A 21,189-nucleotide genomic window follows, 5' to 3' on the forward strand; every position below is an offset into this window, starting at 1 on the left:
TGTCTTGTTTCTTTCAAATATCTAAGGAGGAAAAGCATTTTTGCAGTGAGTGTTTTAGGTGCAGTTCTGTCATGTCAACAAAACAAGTCAAACAATGCATGCTGTCAGATGTTTCTGTAAAGCTCCGTGTCATTCAAATTCAGCTCAAAGCAAAAACCGCAGCAGTGTGTGTCTCTTTCATCTCACTAATGTACGATTTGACCTGACTAGAGCAAATGTATCAAATATCTGGAATATTCCGGCTGTTTAGAGGATATTTAAAGAGGTAAGAAGAGCACAGGCTTTGAAATAAGTGTACAAAAGTAGTTTGAAATGATACTATGAAGTGTACTGGAGTGTTTTGTCCACAAATATGTCATTTCATTCATGCTGTCTGCAACTATTAACTTGCTGTAGATATGTTTGTTTTTTATAACTTTCACGTGTGAGTTTTAAGTACTCTGGCTGACCCTCCCTTGTAAGTTTTATCGTTACTTAGAATGCATTGCATTTTATAGTTCCCACGGTGAAGTGTCAAGTTTATCCCATGACCCACCAGCCCATATATAGACTCGTATATCGTATTTTGTTTCTTTTTGTAAATATTGACAAATTTTCTAACTGTACTGTAAAATTTCTGATACTCCGATTTCCAAATATGTGATAGAACATGAGAGAGGGATGAAGAAATATTGTACTAATATAAGCAGTGTGTATCTTACGTGAACAAAGCACATTGTCTAGTTATTTTGAAAAATAATTATTATTGCCGTCTCCATAAACATCCATGTGTATTGTACAAATCTAAAATGGTATGTTTTGCTTGTAGTTATGTGTATTTGAATGTGTGAAACTTAACATAAATGTTGTAATTCATGACAAGTGCTGCGCACCTCTTTTTGTGCCTCAGCGCGTGTCTTCAGATTTGAATTTGAGCAGTTGATGACGGGCTCTCTGAATGTTCTAATCACACCAGTGTGATTGTACGCTTCAGGGAGCAGTCAAAGCTGATCACACTAATGTGATCAAATGTGTGATAGGGTTACATTTTAAAAAAGTAATATTATTTAGGTAGATTTTACATTAACACTGGGTTGTTTTGGTAACCGTTTTTGAGCTGTGTAATGTAGACAGGACACTGTTAGACTTTTCCACATTTTTACAGTTATTTATTGCAAAACAACACAGTAAAATACCATGTACATTCCTTACAGGTTACTACTGTGTAATGAAGTTTACGGCCCTTTGGCCGCCGGGAAAAAGGAGGCGGAGAACCGACGCAGGTTTAAAATATTTATTAATAATAATGACGGCAGCTCCTCACGGAGACTGCCATTTAAACCAAAACAAACGGACGGCAGCTCCTCGCGGAGACTGCCGTCAAACTGAAAGCAAAAGTAAAACAATATGCCCGGGCCCGGTCCTCTCTCGGCTTCCTCTGCCATCGGTCCTCCTTTTATGGTCCAGAGCTCCTTCCGTGGGATCCGAGGCAGGTGCGCACCGCACGTGTATCCACTCACGCGGTGGCCTCACCCCGTTCCCACGGCTCTCGGCCACGCCCCCTCGCCACATACTGTAATATGCACTGCATTCTGGCTCATTTTAAAACATTCGTAATAATAACTTACTGCATATTAGGAATTTGTGGTTATCTACTGTTATCAAAATGATCAAGTATTGCTACTGTAGTTGAGACGTAATGTATACCATAAAATGTTTTAAATTCAATAGGAAATACTAAAAATAAAGGTTTTGGACTGCTAGTGTAAATAAATGACAGTAAACGGAATGCTGTAAAAATGGTTATACTGTAAATATAAAAAGTGGTAAAAAGTATTTTACTATGAAAATAAGTTGTGATAAGGCTGTTTTACTGTAAAATGAAATTGTGGTAGGGCTCTGCTACTGTAAAACACATTTACAGGCAAGTTACTGTAAAGGGGCAGTTATGGTTACCTGCCAGTAAGTTACCGCAAAAATACAATAAAATGTCAAACAATGTAACCAAATCAAGGGTCAGTCTGTGCCTAAACTGATTGAACATTTTCTGAATGAATTTTAATTCAATTTTTTTATTTACGTTTTAAGGCTTTCACGATTGCATATAACATACTGTGCATACAGTATATTATTATAGCACTTTTCACAATACATAATGCTTCAAAACGGTTTTACAGAAAATTATCCCATGTTTATATCTTAATGCCTTGTAGTTACATTTAGACAATTACAGTGACATAATATAGTTTACATTATTTGCACTATTTTAAGTGTAAACGTAGTATTAGATAATTCCTCTGTACTGTATCTTCTTATGAGAGTATTAATGTTTGTGTATTAAAGCATATAAAATGCAAATATCTACTATGAAACATTAATATTTTTGTTTAAATTGTTATGACTATATTGTGTCACTGTAAATGTATGGGTAAATGCTACTACAAAACAAACATCATATCATTTTCTGTAAAACTGTTTTGAAACATTATTTACTGATTTTAAATAACTTTTAAGAAAGTTAAACGCTGTAATATCAATGTAATATGCTAAAAATGAGAGAATTTGGGTGAAATTGCATATTTTATATATCAGCCCGTACACGCGTTGTGATCTGTACTTGTTGTTTTATTATTAAAATCTGTAAAATAATAATTAATCATTCTACATTTTATTAGAAATTAAATGATTTACATAATAGACCTAATTTTGAGTACTGTGGGCCTGGGACACTCTTTCTCTCTCTTGCTAAAATAAAAATAATAATTAAACTAAGATGGTTTGCTTTACATCTCTATACTGTATGACGGTAAATTTGAAATCACTGTACTAATACTGCCTTAAATATACAGTTGAAGTCAGAATTATTAGCCCCCTGAATTATTAATTATTAGTTTATTTTTTCCCTTTCTGTTTAACATAGAGAATTTTTTTCAGCACATTTCTAAACATAATAGTTTTAATAACTCATCTCTAATAACAGATTTATTTTATCTCTGTCATGATGACAGTAAATATTTTTTGACTATTTTCAAGACACTTCTATACAGCTTAAAATGACATTTAAAGGCTTAACTAGGTTAGTTAAGTTAACTAGGCAGGTTAGGGTACATTAATAATAATAATAATAATAATAATAATAATAATAATAATAATACACTTTATTTGTATAGTACTTTTCCAACATTCATGCAACTCAAAGTGCCTCACAAACAACAACAACAAAAGCAATAAAATAGACCACATAAACTTGTCACATATACTCGGATAAAAGCATTCATGTACACAAAATATAAGCATATATCCACATGATCACGCACACAATAGTCCTTATATATGCAAGCACACACCATACTGTACATACACACATAAACCTACAACAATATAGATAAAATGCGTACACCTTAAAAGCTTGTGTATGCATACGCAATTTTAAAAAGATGTTTTTTAACACGCTTTTTAAAAACATGAATACTAGGGGATTCTTTCACTTCAAGAGGGAGACTAAAAAGGCTAATGGCTAAAAGATGTGCCGCCAGACCTCATCAGGTTTACAGAGTAAAATTCTAAAAGCTCAGCGCTAGAAGAGCGTAGCAAACAGTTTGGGTTATATTTTGATAAACAGTCGGAGATGTAGGAAGGTGTCATGTTGTGAAGTGCTTTAAAAACCAATGAAAGAATCTTAAAATCTATTCTTTGGTGCACAGGTAACCAGTGTAATTCTAAGGGTGTGACGTGCTCTCGTTTCAAGGCGAGAGAAAATTAAAGCATGAATTAATTTCTTGGCATTATCAAAAGATAGAAAAGAACGAATTTTGGCAATATTTCTTAAATGATAAAAACAAGTTTTTGATAACTTGATTAATATGAGATTTAAAATTAAGATCACAATCGAAAATAACATAGTCAAGTTATTGTATAATGATGGTTTGTTCTGTAGACTATCGAAAAAAAATTGCTAATAATATTGTCCTTAAAATGGTGTTTAAAAAATTTAAAACTGCTTTTATTCTTGCCAAAATAAAACGAATGTAACTTTCTCCAGAAGAAAGAATATTATCAGTCGTACTATGAACATTTCCTTGCTCTTTTAAACATCATTTGGGAAATATTTAAAAAGGAAAAAAAAATCAAAGGGGGGGCTAATAATTCTGACTTCCACTGTATATGGGTGATAACCTTTGCTAACCATAGAGTACTATTTACCTGGAGAATAAGCTTTACAGCATTGAAAAACTGCTGGAAGGTTTGATAAAGCTGTTTTGGTTAAAGAGGCAGACAGTTGTGAAACCTTGAAATATCAGTGTTGTGCATGCGGTGTCTGGGCTAATGTTTGCGCAGGTGTCTGAATGAGAGTTTGTCGACTGATATGATACTCTACATGCTGTTTGAAAACACTATTAAAGGTCATTTCATACTCATTTAAATTCCACAACTAATGAGAGTCATTTCAGGTATAGAAACGGACGCAAGATGGAAAAGTACTGTTTGTTTAGTCTTGAAGGTGCAGTATGTTGGATTGACATTCGTTGAATTAGGCATAGGGCATCACAGTGGCTCAGTGTTTAGCACTGTCGCCTCACAGACAGCAAGAAGGTCTCAGGTTCGAGTCCCAGCTGGGCCAGTTGGCATTTCTGTCTAAAGTTTGCATGTTCTCCCTGTGTTGGCGAAGGTTTCCTCTGAGTGCTCCGGTTTCCCCCACAGTCCAAACACATGCGCTATAGGTGAATTTGGTAAGCTAAATTAGCCCTAGTGTATGAGTGTGTATGGATGTTTCCAAGTACTGGGTTGCAGCTAGAAGGGGATCCGCTTCGTAAAACATATGCTGGATAAGTTGGCGGTTCATTCCATTGTGGCAACCCCTGATGAATAAAGGGACTAAGCCAAAAAGGAAAATGAATGAATGAATGAATTAATGAATTAAACATTGCACTTTAAATAAAAAATATTGGATGGTGTTTTGTTTGTTCACATGGCTCCTCCTCGGAATCGATGCACACACGGGTTGACAGATTGATAAAATCAAGATGAGTGAGCATACCTGAAGATTGAGCCTTACACTGTAAGCTGATGAGCTAATGTTGTAATATTTGAGTTGGATCTGCATCTCATTTCGGAAGGTGCTACTGTCCTCCGGAGTTCGCATCTTAGGCTGGTTACATCGAGACAGCCTTCATGGCTGAAACTAAATATGCTATTTTTCAACAAGGCAAGCTGAAATATAATTGGGTAAAGTGGGCTGGTTATAGAGACCAAAACAATGTCAGATATTTCAGCATGTTACACACATTTTTAAAGCAGAATATCTGACTCCAGCATTGTTTTTCAGATAAACAAGAACGTTCACTTAGCATGCTTCTTTAAAATCTGAAAGCATATGGCATTTTTATGGTTTATATAGTCAAAAACCTACATATAGCACCTTTAATGCATTATTTGAATATCTTGTTCAGACTTTAATTCTGATTGGATAAGTAGCAGCACTTTATAGAGAAACTTCTATATAATACTATATTCATATTATTCTTCAGATTTACAGTTTTAGTCAGAATTATTAGCCCTCCTGAATTATTAGCAGTATATTTACCATTGTTTCAACACATTTCTAAACATAATAGTTTTAATAACTCATCTCTAATAACTGATTTATTTAATCTTTGTCATTATGACAGTAAATAATATTTGACTAGATATTTTTCAAGACACTTCTATACAGCTTAAAGTGACATTTAAAGGCTTAATTAGGTTAATTACGTTAACTAGGCAGGTCAGGGTAATTAGGCAAGTTATTATATATCGATGGTTTGTTCTGTAGACTATCGAAAAAAATATATAGCTTAAAGGGGCAAATAATATTGGCCTATATTTTTATTTATTTATTTTTTTAATTTAAAACTGCTTTTATTCTAGCTGAAATAAAACAAATAAAACTTTCTTCAGAAGAAAAAATATTATCAGACATGCTGTGAAAATTGTCTTGCTCTGTTAAACAGCATTTAGGAAATATTTAATTAATCAAAAAAAATAAAAAATCAAAGGGGACCTAATAATTCTGACTTCAACTGTGTATAGTATATAGTTTAATTTATCATAGAAAAGTTATGCTAAATAAAAAATATATGTATATAACTGGAGTTTGCTTCTTTTGATTCATTATTTAAAATATGTGGCTAAGAAATAACAGAATTTAGATTTTAATAGGGCAAGTGAAACAAAAAATCCTTAGAGTTTACCATGTGAAAGTCTAAGAATTGTATTCATAATGGTCTTACAAAAGTCTTGAATTTTTGACTTGATGAAACCTGCAGAAACCCTGAATATTATTGACCTTAAAATAGTTTTTAAAAAAAGTTTCACCTTTTATTTTAGCCAAAATAAAACAAATCAGGCTTTCTTTAGAGGAAACAAATATAATCAGACATTCTGTGAAAAAATCCTTGCTCTTTTAATCATCATTTGAGAAATATTTGAAAACAAAAAAGTGTATAGGCGTGCAAATCATTTGCAATATGAAGCACTTGTAATGAAAGTCATGAACGTGTCTGCTTACCATGTCAGAAAGCCTCATGTTTACTTTGGCTTACCGCTGCCCACTCGAACATAGCATGGCATGCTAATGCACACATTACAGGGGCTTTCCCAACATCCTGTGTAATGTTTACTCTCTTTTCCCCAGCCCTAGCCTATCCACAACTATCCCCAGAGGATCTTATGAGTCAAAAATAAATCAGATATTTGTTATAAAATATGATCTGTTGCTGAGAGACATTAGTGAACAGTGTTAGTATTTCTTTTTGGGATTTATTGTGTTTCTGATGGCCACCTCTAAGTGGAGCGTTGTTATTGCAGAACAGAACGTTCAGTCATTTTCGGATCTCTCTGGGGCTGTCATATTTGGATGAATTTGACTTTCAAACAGAACCCTTCTGCTTCACACGGTGTAATACAGCCTGATTCAGTTCAGTACCCTGTAACCTAAAAATGAGCACATTGAGCAACACAGTTTTGGATGGTGTTGTGCAGTGCTTAGCCTAATTAGATTTAAAGGGGTTACATTTTGATCTTTTGAGGTAAGGGTTCATCCCAAACCTTCTTCCAGTCCAAAAAAAAGCATTATTTGGTAACACTTTATTTTGATGGTCCATTTGAGTATTATGCCTCGTTTCCACTGACTGGTACAGTACGGTACGGTTCGGGTCGGTACGGGTCACCTTTATCAGGCTTGCGTTTCCACCACAAAGGGTACCCTTTTAGTGGGCATATCATAATGAGTAGCACTTACAAAACAGATGCTTTATACACATAAATACTTGTTTATAAATGTTTAATACTAACTTTTCTATGAACATGAGTTGATTATAACTACAGATCAATGACATTGCGAAATAGGCTACTGTAATGTCTGCAATTATATAAAATAAATACATAAATGCAACATATATGAACACATACAGCCCCTTACAGTCTCCAAAACATTATTAATTACAGAAAACTACACACAACATGCATTTAGTACTTATTTGAGTTCAAAAACACACGCAATATAGCCCACAGTCAGCGCATGTAAGCTCTGTTAAAGTGTCATTTTGTCATTCCCGGTTCATAATAATCCAAAAGGCAAAGATAATCATAGCAGTTTGTTCATGATTCAGGTTGCTAAAACAATTTTGCTCCTGTGTTTTGACGGCTTCTCTTTTTTTCCAGCGTTTCACTCTCGCGCTTGTCCTTTTTTTCTGATTGGATCAGATGACGGAGACACTTCAATAATCACACACACGTTATTATCAACAGCTAAATAAGTTCGTTATATCAAATATAGAAGCGATTGCAAGCTCCCGGGAGAAAGCGAATACCGCTCGTACTTTTAGACGGGCTCGTAAAACAACAACAGGACACGGCAGATTTTTCATCTAGACGACGACAAGGTTTGTTTGAGCCCGGGTCATCCATGGCTGGATATTATATGCATATAGTATTTCCATGCAATGTCTCGGCTTTGTATTTAAAAAAAACATGGCGGTTCCTTTGTTTACCTTCTGTGTAGCTCCACGAGCTCGTGAGGTATCTCTGTAACCAATCAGCGTTCAGCTGCACGTGTAGCTCCACCTTTTGGTACCCTTTCTCCCGTTTGGTAACCTTTTCAAAAGGGTGCCGAAAAAGTGGCTTGGTACGGTTTGGTTCGGTACGCTTTTGACAGTGGAAACGGCAATAAAAGCATACCAAACCAAATTGAACCGTACCGTACCACTCAGTGGAAATGGGCCATTAGTATACTGTCTGCTTAATATCTGTTGATACTGCTCCTTCAACATACATTTAACCGATTATAAGAAACTTTGCTAGTACATGTAAACCTATTAACCCTAATCCCAACCTAACAGTCCACTTGCTGTTTAACTTGGTGTTAAATGGTTTGAGTTTTACCATTTTATTTTTCTCTTCAGCTGATCCTTGAATCTGGTGTGGGCTCTTTTAGCTTATCTTAGGCCCTGTTTACAATAATATGTTTTAGTTTTAAAACAATTTATTAGACTGAAAACATTCCATGTCCACACTGGCTTCTCCCCTTCTCCCCTGTTTTTGAGATCTCCCCCAACATTACACCGCTGAAAATGCACATCATGTGACCACACACACACACACACAGTCAGACAGACAGTCAGCTGGGGCTTTGAGCACACCTCCCCAGGTGAAAGCAGCGCATGTCAGACAGTTCATCAGGAATGTACCGCTGGATCTAACCTCACTATATTTGTTAAACGTGATATTTAATTCATCTTGTTGTCTACAACGCATTCTCCGACTTTGGTCTTTTGAATCTATTACTTGTTCTCAGGTAACGTGTTTTGGCTGAGCGCAAACATAAGTTAATATATTAATGTAACTGCGTACACTGATTCTGCACCATGTCTGATTGCTTGCCTTTATTTCCTATAGTGTATAAACATATTGTACGTTATACTATTATAATGGCCATTATTGAATTTTGAAACTGATATTCAGCAAAAGAGACGGGTGTATTTCTTATTCACTGTAAATGAAAGGAGGCAGTAATGTTAGGCTCCGTTTAGTTACAAATATGGATACAGTGAAGATGACGCTCATATAAATATGAAGCTACGCGACGCCTCAATATTCTTGGTGTCTGTTGAGTAGCTAATATCAAAAGGAAAATAGGCATTTCCTTAGATCATGTTTTCATTTTATTGTTGAGAAAATAAAACAATGAAGCCATAGTGAAGTGAATGATGTTATATAGTAGCATACACTGTTCCTTTTGAAGATTTACCCGATGTGTTCTCGGAAGTTTATTTTCCATATCAAACATGTGAAGTCTGAACTTCAGGAAAGGGTGCAAGACTGAACTTTGTGTAGGCTACTTAATTTTGAGAAAAAAGCTCCAATCAGATCAATGGATCAGAATCAAATTTAAATATTTAAATTGATGTTTTAATGAATTTTTTATTTAAGCTATACTAACCTAAAAATAACAACTCTTTATTTTCAATCGCTCTTAGTACGCAGTGTAACTACTGTACAGAAGAGTCAAGCTTTTACCAAGCGGCAACCTCCCGCTCTCCCTCAGGAAGCCAATACGGAAGTAACTAAAACTGCAATTCATCCGAAATTCCGCTAGTCCTGGCCGCTCCTGGCTCCAAAATAGAGCAAATTTCAATTGAGCCCACTGTTAAAATGGCCAACATTACAGCAGAAAAAAAGGTGTTTACAGCCTGGTACAAAAAAAGATTTGGTTAATACAGCTAATATTACCCTTCATGACAACTGTGAGTGGGGTGTATTTTTTTATAACTCATCCGTTTCCTTTATATTAAGTTATATTAAGTTTGCATAATTAAGGGCGTGGCCACTTGAGTGACAGCTAGGTCTCGTTGGTCGCCGTCACGTCACCTCAGCTGAATCCTGCAGATTAGCCACTGAACTCGGCATATTTATCTATTTCTGTGTTGTTTTATGTGGCTTTACACAGTCAACTGCCTTTTGGACTTGTTTCCTACAATTATTAGATGGCATGGCATGCTGAGTGCACTTAATTGTGCTCACAAATCATTCACGTGGCCTCCGTTTTCTATGTGAGTAAAGTTATATACTTATATACCATCTCTACATGTATTTGTTTTATTTAAGATCATTTATCATTTATATTTAGAGCTGTAATGCACTCCAGAATCTGTCAGATTGATTAGCTGTAGGCTCTAGAACAGTCATCTGAAGCGTTGTCATACAGTGTTCTGCTGGATTTCATCAATAGTCTTACATTAACTAACACAGGCTATATCTGAAGTGTTTGGAAGTAATTCGCATTTTCCTCCTGTTGAAAAACGTCATAAGAACAATGCTTAGTGGCTCAATGTATTACAGCAGTGTTTTTAAAAGTCTAAACACTTTATTGATATAGTATACAACCAAGCACAAGTGATCAGAACACAAACGAGTCACAGGTGATAAAGTATTAAGCGTTCTCCCAAAGTAAAGTGTGTCTGAACCAGGTCCAAGCTAAATGCCAGCAGGTGTCTGTAGCTCCGCCCACTCTCCGCCTCTTTGCCCTTGTTTGGTATCCCGCCGTGGGTGTGATGACGCGCGAACAAAATGGCGACGGTTGGCCGCTCCTACTTGTGGCTTCTTTTGCGCTCTTTAGAAACCTATAGGTGACGTCACGGATACTACGTCCATATAATTTACAGTCTATGGGTTTTACATGAAAATCCTGAGACTTTCTTATTTTTGTCATTGTTGTTGTTGTGCGAGATGACTTATGCTAAGCTAAGCTAGCAATGTTCTCGCCAGACTTAAGAAATCAGATGAAGGGATTCAAAAGTGAAAAATAAGTGAAAGGAGTGTATCTTTAAATTCTGAGATGATCACATCTACTCATCATTACTCCTATTTGGCCTGGCCAGTAATGATGAGGTAATGTGGATGATGTAGGATGGATACTGTTATTCTTAAGCAATAGAAGATGAGTAGAATGAGGAAAAGCTGTACTTTCTGTAGCTCTGTGTTATAAATAAGTATGAGGTTTCCAATGGCGTGCCTCAGCATGCATTGTTTTATGAGTGTATATAGGATTTGCAATCTTAAACTGTCAGAAAAATGATACCTTTAGGTCTGTACAATAGTTGTAACCCTTAATATGACCTTTTTTGAAGTTTCATAGTACATAAAAGTGTATATGAGACCCTGCACCATAAAATAGGTGTAGTTATTTAAAAATATGTACTGTATAAATCACCTGCTTTCCATTTAATGTTCAGTTTGTCAGAATAGGAATATATCTGCCTGAGATACTATAGCATTTTTATGACACTTGAGCCCTGCAGTTTGGGTGTTTATTTCACATGCAAATAGTGCGTTTAGGTAGAAGAACAGCATCCAAAAATGGCTTGTTCAAAGGCTTGGAACATTTCATTTGCATGGATGTAAATAGACTAGCTGCACATCATGCGCCAAAATGTGTCTACAAATCATATCTATTGTGTAAGACTGTTGTTTTGTCGTGTTATAGCATTCCTTAGTATTTACAATCTTGATTCTACAATTTTTTTCTGTGTGAAGTGAAGAGTTCTAAGTGTGAGCAAGGCAATGTTTAGCAACAAAGTCATGTTCTTGAGCTCTTTTTAATTGTAATGGTATGCTCACCGGCCACTTTATTACGTACACCTAATAAGTAACTTTCGTTAGTGTTCTTCTTCTTCTTCCGTTTCTTCCGCCGGATTTGAATGGCAGCCCATATAGGCGTATGCGGGAAAGTTATATAATTTGGCACAATGATAGAGGACAGTATTAACATTAATCAGACCAAATATGAAGTCTGAAAATGAAACTCTCTAGCGCCACCACTTGTCCAAACTTTCACGTATGTTTATCATGATAACTTTTGAACCTTTTTCCTCTGATTCCTTGGCTCAGTCCGATTCAAACGCACCCTATGACGTCATTTTCCGTCATGAATTTTTTCGCGCTATTTTAAATTTTTCTAAAAACCTATTTGATCGAACTCGTCCGAGGCTGTTTCTCCGATTTTTCACCAAAATTGAATCACATGATCTACAGACCATGCCAACTAAAAGTTATGGAATTCAAGTTGATTAGACCAACAGTTTTCGTTTAACTTGCAATCAAATTTAACGAAGAACTTGCAAAAATGGACTTGAGGCAATATCTCCGTAATGCATTCACCAATTTACACCAAACTTGGTGTGTGTTATGACAACTAGGGTCTGAGGTTATATGCGGAGTTTCGTCGCACTGCCCCCTAGTGGTCCGGAGATACAAAAACTTGCTTTTTTGGCTTATAACGTCTCAACCGTTCGTCCGAAACTCATAAAACTGGTCTCATTACATCCGGCAGAGCACATCGAGTCGAATGATGTGTGATTTTCACAGAACAGCTATATTTTACAAACATATTCACATATCATTACAAAACATGGTATGCATCTTCAACCCCATGCCCTGAAAGTACTCAAAAACTTCTGGAGCAGCGCCATCTTTTGGCCAAAAGTGCTTGGCCCCTTAATTGCTGCTTGCAGCTATATTTCTACATAATGTTCTTTCTCCATGATGCAATCTATGCTGTGAAGTGGACCAGTCCATCCTGCAGCAAAACAGCCCCACAACATGATGCTGCCGCCCCCATACTTCACAGTTGGGATGGTGTTCCTAGGCTTGTAAGCTTTCCCCTTTGTCCTCCAAATGTAACACTGGTCATTACGGTTCAATCTTAGTTCCATCAGACCACAGCACATGTCTCCAAACATTATTATTTTTCCCAGTGAAATTTAGCAAATAGTAATCTGGCTTTGTTGTTGATTCTGGCTTGTTGATTTTCCCATGTTGTCACACAAGGAAGCAGTGTGTGTGAGGTTTTCCTTAAATACTATTCTACACTTGTGCCTCCAATTAACTTAAATATGTCAATTAGCCAATCATAACATAATTATTAACATTAATAACATTATTAAGCATAACAGAAACAAATTTGATAATCCTAACTTACCTAAAAGATACTTTTTTAAAAATGGTTATGTACCATTTTATACAGTAAATGTAAACTTCTGGTTTCAACTGTATATACATTCATACACAATGGACAATTTACATTAGCTTAATCAAATCACCTATTGCACATGTCTCAGTTTGGACTGTTAGAGAAACCGGAGCACCCGGAGAAAACCCACACCAAAATGGGGAGAACATGCAAACTTCACACAGAAATGCCAACTGACCCAGCCAGGACTCAAACCAGTGACTTTCTTGCTGTGAGGCAAGAGTACTATCCACTGAGCCACCATGCTGCCCTTGTAATAGTAAAAATACTTTTAATGTTGTCCAAATAATTACATCCTGTGAGCATAAGAGACTCAAAACTTTCTACATGTAAAGAGATCCTCGGTCATGGTGTGCTGGAATGAATGAATCACATCACTCCAGTGTCTTGTGACTTGTGTGTAAAGTGCATCCAAGCCCTCTCATTAAATAGCTGCTTATTTGAGCGGAGAAGAATGGATGTCTTTCAGGCTTTACCATGCATCGTTTTTTTAGTGCAATTACTGCATTTTCCGTGCAAACTAAAGCTGCTTATTTATTTGCATTTAAAGTCAGCCTAGTGTTTACTAAAGTTAAAACAAACCTCTGTAATAATGGAGCGTTGCAAAGAGACCTGCAGGCTGGAGGATGCAACTGAACTCTGGTTCACCCAAGCATGCAAAGCAAATGTGTGTAAACAGACTGATGATTTAGTGTTGTCTGTTTGAGCGCAGATGTTTGAGGGCAGCAGGTAAGATTGAGTAACTTGTGTCAAGTTTCTTTAACCTCATAACGCCTACTGTATCATATATTCCACCAGGGGTCCGTTCTTCGTGCCTCGCTTAAATGATCTAAGATGATTTTGCCGATCCTGGATCTTTTCATCTTGATAACTGATCTCTCGCTAATTTGGTTTTTCAAACAAGTTTACGAATCAGATTAGAATGTCTGGATAAACTGATCTGAGATCGCTGCGTGTGTTGTGAAGGACAGATCTATCGATCCTCGAAATCATGATTACAATGCAATGATTGGCTGACGGCACAGCTGCGTAATGACATCATCTGATTAATATTCAATTATCCATGTGAGCAAAATTACATCAAATTAGCAGTAAACGGCTTGTTAAATATGACACGCAATAACCTTCCACATTTGTTGTGAGCTGCAGGCTTTCCACTTTCATGTGACAAGAGTATTCATCATGTATTTCAATGCAAATCAATGTATTTAGTTCCACATTTAGAAAATATTTTCTTTATTATAGTAGCCATTTTTTAATCGGTGTAAAGAATAACTGGTTGTTTACAAAAGCGTTTTCATATTGGTAAAGGCGTCTGCAACTTTTGTGAAGCATCAAATCACCGACATATTAACTATCAAAACATGTTTATGACTGCATAAATGTATTATTACTTTAAAAAAAGTCACATGTTCTGCATTTCTATTTACACAATTTTTACTAAAGCGATCTAAATAGTTCATATCAATAAGTTTTCTCTTTGCACCACCAGGTGGCAGTCTTTGTACTTTCATTTCGAGGGTGCAGATTGCATATGTTTTATTAATATGTATAACTTAATTTATTTTATTAATGACTATAACTTTATATATATATAGTTAAAAAATATGTACCATTTTCCCAATTGTATATAACTACTACTGTAAGAAAATATCAGAATTCGGAACATACTTTTTGTATTATCTTTGCTTGAACTAAGCCGATCTAATCCTGTTTATATGAATTGAACCTGCTCCCGATCAGGTTTGAGCTAGCAGAACTGTTGCTATGACAACAACTCTCGGATCAGCTTTGAAGAACGAAACGACCCTGGATCGTGTCAAATCGTCAATATCCAAATCCAGCTAACTGAGTAATCCATGTACGAAGAACGGACCCCAGGGGTGGACTGGGACAAAAATTCAGCCCTGGCACTGCAGCCACATCAGCCCACATTACCACATCGACACAGCCGCACCCACGGACACGCACATTCACTATTTATTTTGGTGTACAGATGGTGAAAAAATATGACATTCTTGCACGATTTTGATTACGTCCGGGTAACCTCAGATTGGGTCAGCCCATCTTGAAAATAGGCGGTCGTCGCCGATTGGGCCAAATGCTTAACATTTATTATTATTATTTTTTATTTATTTATTTATTTATTTTTATTATTCATGTTTTTTATTTATCATCATCATAATATCACATCTAGCAAGAGATAAAAGCTGCATGCACGTAAAAACAATAAAAATAAAAAATAAAAAAACTGACCGGCCCACATTTAAAAATTGGTCCGGCCCTTCTGGCATTTGCCAGAAAGATTGGCCAGTTTGCCCCTGTATTCCACAACACATTGTAAGGTTTCTAAATAATCAACATGATCAAAATTTGCTTAAAAAAGGGTGACACATGGTGGCACTGTCGCCTCACAGCAAAAAGGTCGCTGGTTCGAGCCTCGGCTGGGTCAGTTGGAATTTCTGTGTAGACTTTGCATGTTCTCCCCGTATTGCCGTGGGTTTTCACTGGGTGCTCCTGTTTCCCCCACAAGTCCAAACACATGCACTATAGGTGAATTGGGTAAGCTAAATTGTCCGTAGTGTATGAGTGTGAATGAGTGTTTATGGATGTTTTCCAGTACTGGGTTGCAGCTGGAAGGGCATGCACTGTTTAAAACATGCTGGATAAGTTGGCGGTTCATTCCGCTGTGGCGACTCCTAATGAATAAAGGGACTAGGCCAAAAGGAAAATGAATGAATAAATGCTTAAACCCACATAGCAAACAGACTTGGCCCAAATGTGGCTTCATCATGGCTCTGTTGGCGTGTTGCTGGCACTGGCATGCATAATGTCAGCCAAATGTAGGCCATGCAGAGCAATGATGGCAATGCATGTATGACGGCAAACTACATTTGGGCCAGTTGTGGATGGGAGGTGTGTGGCCCAGATCAGTGTTGCGATTGGTCACATTGTTTAGGTAACGTTAGGCTGGGTTATGGCTCAGTTTTTGGGATTTCTGGTTAAAGAGTGGTGTTGATCTGGTTAACATATACTGTAGCTGAGAATCAGTACCAATAATAAACCTGCTTTGACCCAGTTCAGGACCAGTTAAGGGTGATAAATTGGCTGTGATTCAGGCCGGTTATTCCCCATGCCTTCAGTTTCTTGATTTTTATTTCATTTATTTTTTAAATACAGTTTACCTATAAACAGTCTTTTGCTGTGAAATCAGAGTTTTAGTTTTGTTTTTTAATGTTTTAAAACACATTATTGGCACATAAAGCGACAACCACTATTTATGCAGTTATTGTTTTTATAATATATCTTTGATTTAAATCTCTATTAGAATTTCTCAGCACAAAACATCAGCTTTTTGCTCCAATTTGCATATTCTGCTTAGTTTTGGCCTCTGAATAAAACTTCCCTTTCATTCTGTTTGGGGCTGTTTTGGCCCTATTGACTTCTATTATAATGACATTTTTTGATTGCAAAGCCATGACACCATATAGTTATGCATTCTTTATTGTCGGTGGTTTTCTTTGTTAAAACAGCCACTAACATAGCGAAAAGGTAGTCAGTTATTCAACAATACACATTTACATTTACATTTAGTCATTTAGCTGACGCTTTTATCCAAAGCGACTCACAAATGAGGACAAGGAAGCAATTTACACAACTATAAGAGCAACAATGAATAAGTGCTATAGGCAAGTTTCAGGTCTGTACAGTCTAAGAAGGAAAGTATTAGTAATATTTTAGTAATTTAGTAAAAAAAATGTTTTTTTTTTTTTTTTTTTAGTTTTTTTTTTTTTTGAGTACAGTTAGTGGTATATCCAGAGAGGCAATTGCAGATTAGGAAGTGAATACACAAGGTTTAATTTTTAGAAAAGCTATAATGTTATAGCTATAGCAGAAAATAATATGCTTGTTGTTTCCCAGAGATATGTAGTGACTGTAAGGGCATCTGCTGCACAAAAACAAGCTGGATAAGTTGGCGGTTCATTCCGGTGTGGCGACCCCAGATTAATAAAGGGACTAAGCCGAAAATGAATGAATGAATGAATAAGCTTGTGCTTCATCCCACTCCATTTTTGACCATGTTGAAATGTCTTTTTTGTTAATGATATTTTATATATGATTTTTCTGTCCAAACATAAATGAATCAAATCAATATTATCTTCTTGTTTTTCAGGAGATCAACAAAAAGCAAAGCCCCTCCTCCTCCGGTCCTGACAGGTCTGGATGCTCCTCTGCTGAGCCACAAGCTCCAGGCCTTCCCTCATCCAGCCATGGAGCAGACGGAGAGTCTGCTGGAGCAGGAGCTGACGCTCACCGTCATCCTGCCTGGAGGAGCAGAGAAGATCACCACAGTCCACGGCAGGTGAGGCTGTTTAGTTTTTTTTGTTTTGTTTTTTTGAGCATGTTACATATGAAACATGCAGTACAAATAGCTTCTAAACAAACAAAAAACGTCGCACACATATACATTTAGATTCTATAAAGATATATTAATGATATTGTAATAAAATACAATTAAATAATAGTAGGATGACACAATGGCTCAGTGGTTAGCACTGTCTCCTCACAGCAAGAAGGTCGCTGGTTCGAGTTCTGGCATTCCAGTGTGGAGTTTGCATGTTCTCCCAGTGCTGTGCCAAAGACATGTAGTAAGCTAAATTGTTTGTAGCTCAAACTGTAGCTTCTTGCTGTGAGGCGAACAGCGCTACCCGCTGCGCCACCATGCAGCCTAGGTTCAATATAAGTAAAACAAATAACTAGTAAAATATTATGCACTGTTACCATGGCAAACTAGTTAATTAAGTGTGTGTGTGTGTGTGTGTATTTACACACACACACACACACACACACACACACACACACACACACACACACACACACACACATACATATATATATATGTATGTATGTATGTGTATACACACACACACACACACACACACACACACACACACACACACACACACATATATATATATATATATATATATATATAAATATAAATATAAATTTAAATGTTCAAATACTGTATCATCAGCCCTTTTTTTGCACGGTTATGCAATCATGTTGCCTTAAAACAATTTTGAACATCGCTCATGATTAACAAGCTGGAATAAACATAGCAAAATGACAGTTTGAGCATGGAAGTGGATGCAAACATTGGTTTATTTGCAGCTTTGCGTTTCTGGACCTCAAAAATGAGAACCGTTCCTGAAAATTTCAGTTAATCAATCCAAAAGTTTCTTAAACCAACTTTCCTTTCAATGAGGATTGTGGACTGGTGCATGTAAGGTGTTAATCTCCGAGCTTTGCTGTATGTGAGATCATGCAGATTCTCAGATGATTGCTGTTATGAAACTAATCAGATGATTGCAGTGAGTCAGCTGGGTGGAGCAGCGTTTCTCCAAGATCCTGCTACAAATCTTGCCTGCTTTCGGGTATACAGAGAATGAGATGACGCTCGAGGAATCCTGCATCACTGTATACTGTTTGTGATTATCATTGAACAGTTGATCAGTTTCAGCGGTTCTGCTGTGCTCTCTGTGGTCTGTTTATAGATGTTTTCTGTCCTCAGCATCTCTGATTTTAAAGATCTGCATGCAGGACTGTGATTTTAAAGAGGAATTTACTTTAAGTTGGCCAGATAGGATAATTGTATAATGTATGATATTTTAAATAATGATCTGAATAGTAGAATTAATAATACTACTACTAATAATGATGTCGACTCGGTGGCTCAGTGGTTAGCACTGTTTCCTCACACAAGAGTTGGCATTTCTTTGTGGAGTTTGCATGTTTTTTTTCCGTGTTTGGTTTCCTGTGGCATGAGTTTCCTCTAGGTGCTCTGGTTTCCCCCACCATCCACTATGTAAAACATATGCTGGATAAGTTGGCAGTTCATTCCGCTGTGATGATCCCTGAATAATAAAGGGACTGGGCCAAAGGAAAATTAATGTGTGAGTGTGTGTATGTGAGTGTGTATGGATGTTTTCCAATGCTGGGTTGTGGCCGGAAGGGCATCCGCTGTGTAAAACATATGCCGGGATAGTTATTGTTATTATTTTACATATAATTAAATATAAAATCAAATTGATATTTGATGGCATAATTATATAAAAAATGTATAATAATAACAACAACAACAATAATAATAATATTAATAATAACAATTATTCATTATTATTAATAAGATCCCGAGCCGATCCCAAGCCAGCCGAGAGTCCCTCCAGCGTGTCCTGGGACTTACTATTTAATTTGCTATTGCTGGTGTTTGCTAGCTTAATAATGCTTAATAATAATAATAATAATAATAATAATAATAATAATAATAATAATAATAATAATAATAGGGTAGCACGTTCGCCTCACAGCAAGAAGGTTGCTGGCTGGGTCAGTTGACATTTCTGTGTGGAGTTTGCATGTTCTCTCTGTGTTCGCTTGGGTTTCCTCCGGGTGCTCCGGTTTCCACCACAAGTCAAAACACATGTGCTATAGGTGAATTGAGTAAGCTAAACTGTCCATAGTGAATATTTGTGAATGAGTGTGTATGGATGTTTCCCAGTGGTGGGTTGCAGCTGGAAGGGCATCCGCTGCAGAAAACATATGCTGCATAGTTTGGCAGTTCATTTTGTGGCTACCCCTGATTAACAAAGAGACTAAGTTGAAAAGAAAATGAATGACTGAATAATAAAATAACAATTATTAATTTATAAAATTATCGTATACTAATATGCATGAGTTATAATACATATTTAATGAATGTTGCTATTATTATTTTTACTCCTATTTTTTGTTATTGTTTCAGTTTAGTAATTACTTCAAGTTATTCTATCTACAAGTGTATCTGTCTGTCTGCTTGGGTTGTTCTTTGTTCATTTGTGTTACTGTAGTATGTTTTTCTTCGCACAAACCTGATCTCAAATATCTATCAGTCTGTCATCATCATTTAATCATCAATTTTATTTGAGCTCTTTGATCCTGAACACCTGTGAATGAAACCTGATTTTCCTAAACTGCTAAAGCTGAAACCAAATTCAATCTAAAAGGATTAATATACAAATTCTTCACCTGCTTTTCTAAAGTTGTGCCACCAAAACTCTCCTAAACGGGATTAAACTACCGGCGGTGTGTTTCCAGAGCTTTCTAAGATCCTAGAATTCCAAAAGCAGCTGGAGATTTTCATGTCATAATCTGTCTCGAAGGGATTTTCCACACTTTTACTGTGCAATGTGTTGAGCGTATTTTTTTTTAAAATTTTTTTTAGTAGTTTTCATTGAAGCATTGTGGGAGAAGGAAGGCACATTTAAATTGACCCCCATTGTTCATTTTCTTGCTCATAATCAGTTATGTAAAAAAATTTAAATACAATATTTCCCAAAGAAGAGCAGATTCCATCATTAATGGATAAAATAGATAAATCCTTGGGAATAAGTTGTTGTTGAATAAGGTGTTGTAGAATGCATTAATCAGGGGCGCAACTACACATTTACTAAGGGGTATGCGGGTTCAAATTTTGTGTGATCCCTCTTATTTTGGCAAATTAATAATTAAATTAATTAATTAATAATAAATGAAGACAAATTTTCAGATTAATCTTATAACTTTTGACATTATGTATGATTTGACAGTTTATTTTGATAAAAATAAAAACAAATCTAAACAGTTACATCTACATGAACACTCTAGGCTGTGTGACTGCATGTTATTGTGTTAAATGATTTTGAATTAAACAATAACAATGTTATATTTGTATAAAATGCAAAATAATGTTTTTTATCAAAACATATTTATTTATTTTTATTATTTAAAACTTTTAATAAGGATAATTTTAAAAATAGTTTTGGCACAATGGCGCCCTCCCCATGTGTGGCGCCCCTATGCGCCGCATATACTGCATACCCCCTTTTTGCGCCACTGGCATTAATACATTACACTGTTAAAGATTTTTGTAAATTACATGGTATTTAACTGTAATATGAACTGTATTTTACTGTAGGGCAGTTGTGCATTGTTACTGTATTTTAAAGTTGCATTGTGAAATTGACTGTATTCTACAGTAAAGATGTACTACACTCTAATTACACACATAAAAAATGATTCTGCAATTGTACTTTTTTTGACGTCACCTTAAACTTCAGTTTCTC

At 36.1% G+C, this 21,189-nt stretch overlaps 1 protein-coding gene across 13 annotated transcripts in view; it reads left to right on the forward strand.

Moving 5' to 3' along the window:
• cobll1b (cordon-bleu WH2 repeat protein-like 1b) overlaps positions 1-21,189 on the forward strand; it is a 155,796-nt gene that overhangs the window by 83,500 nt on the left and 51,107 nt on the right. For 9 of the 13 annotated variants that reach the window (XR_012384849.1, NM_001365214.1, XM_017357853.4 and 6 more), the window contains 1 exon segment: positions 17,220-17,408. Coding sequence is in view for 12 of the 13 variants with exons in the window: in NM_001365214.1 (NP_001352143.1) it covers positions 17,220-17,408 (189 nt within the window). In the remaining variant the exon portion in view is untranslated. 13 annotated transcript variants of the gene reach the window in all.

Source organism: Danio rerio, chromosome 9, assembly GCF_049306965.1.
Source record: "Danio rerio strain Tuebingen ecotype United States chromosome 9, GRCz12tu, whole genome shotgun sequence".
Taxonomy (NCBI): Eukaryota; Metazoa; Chordata; class Actinopteri; order Cypriniformes; family Danionidae; genus Danio; species Danio rerio.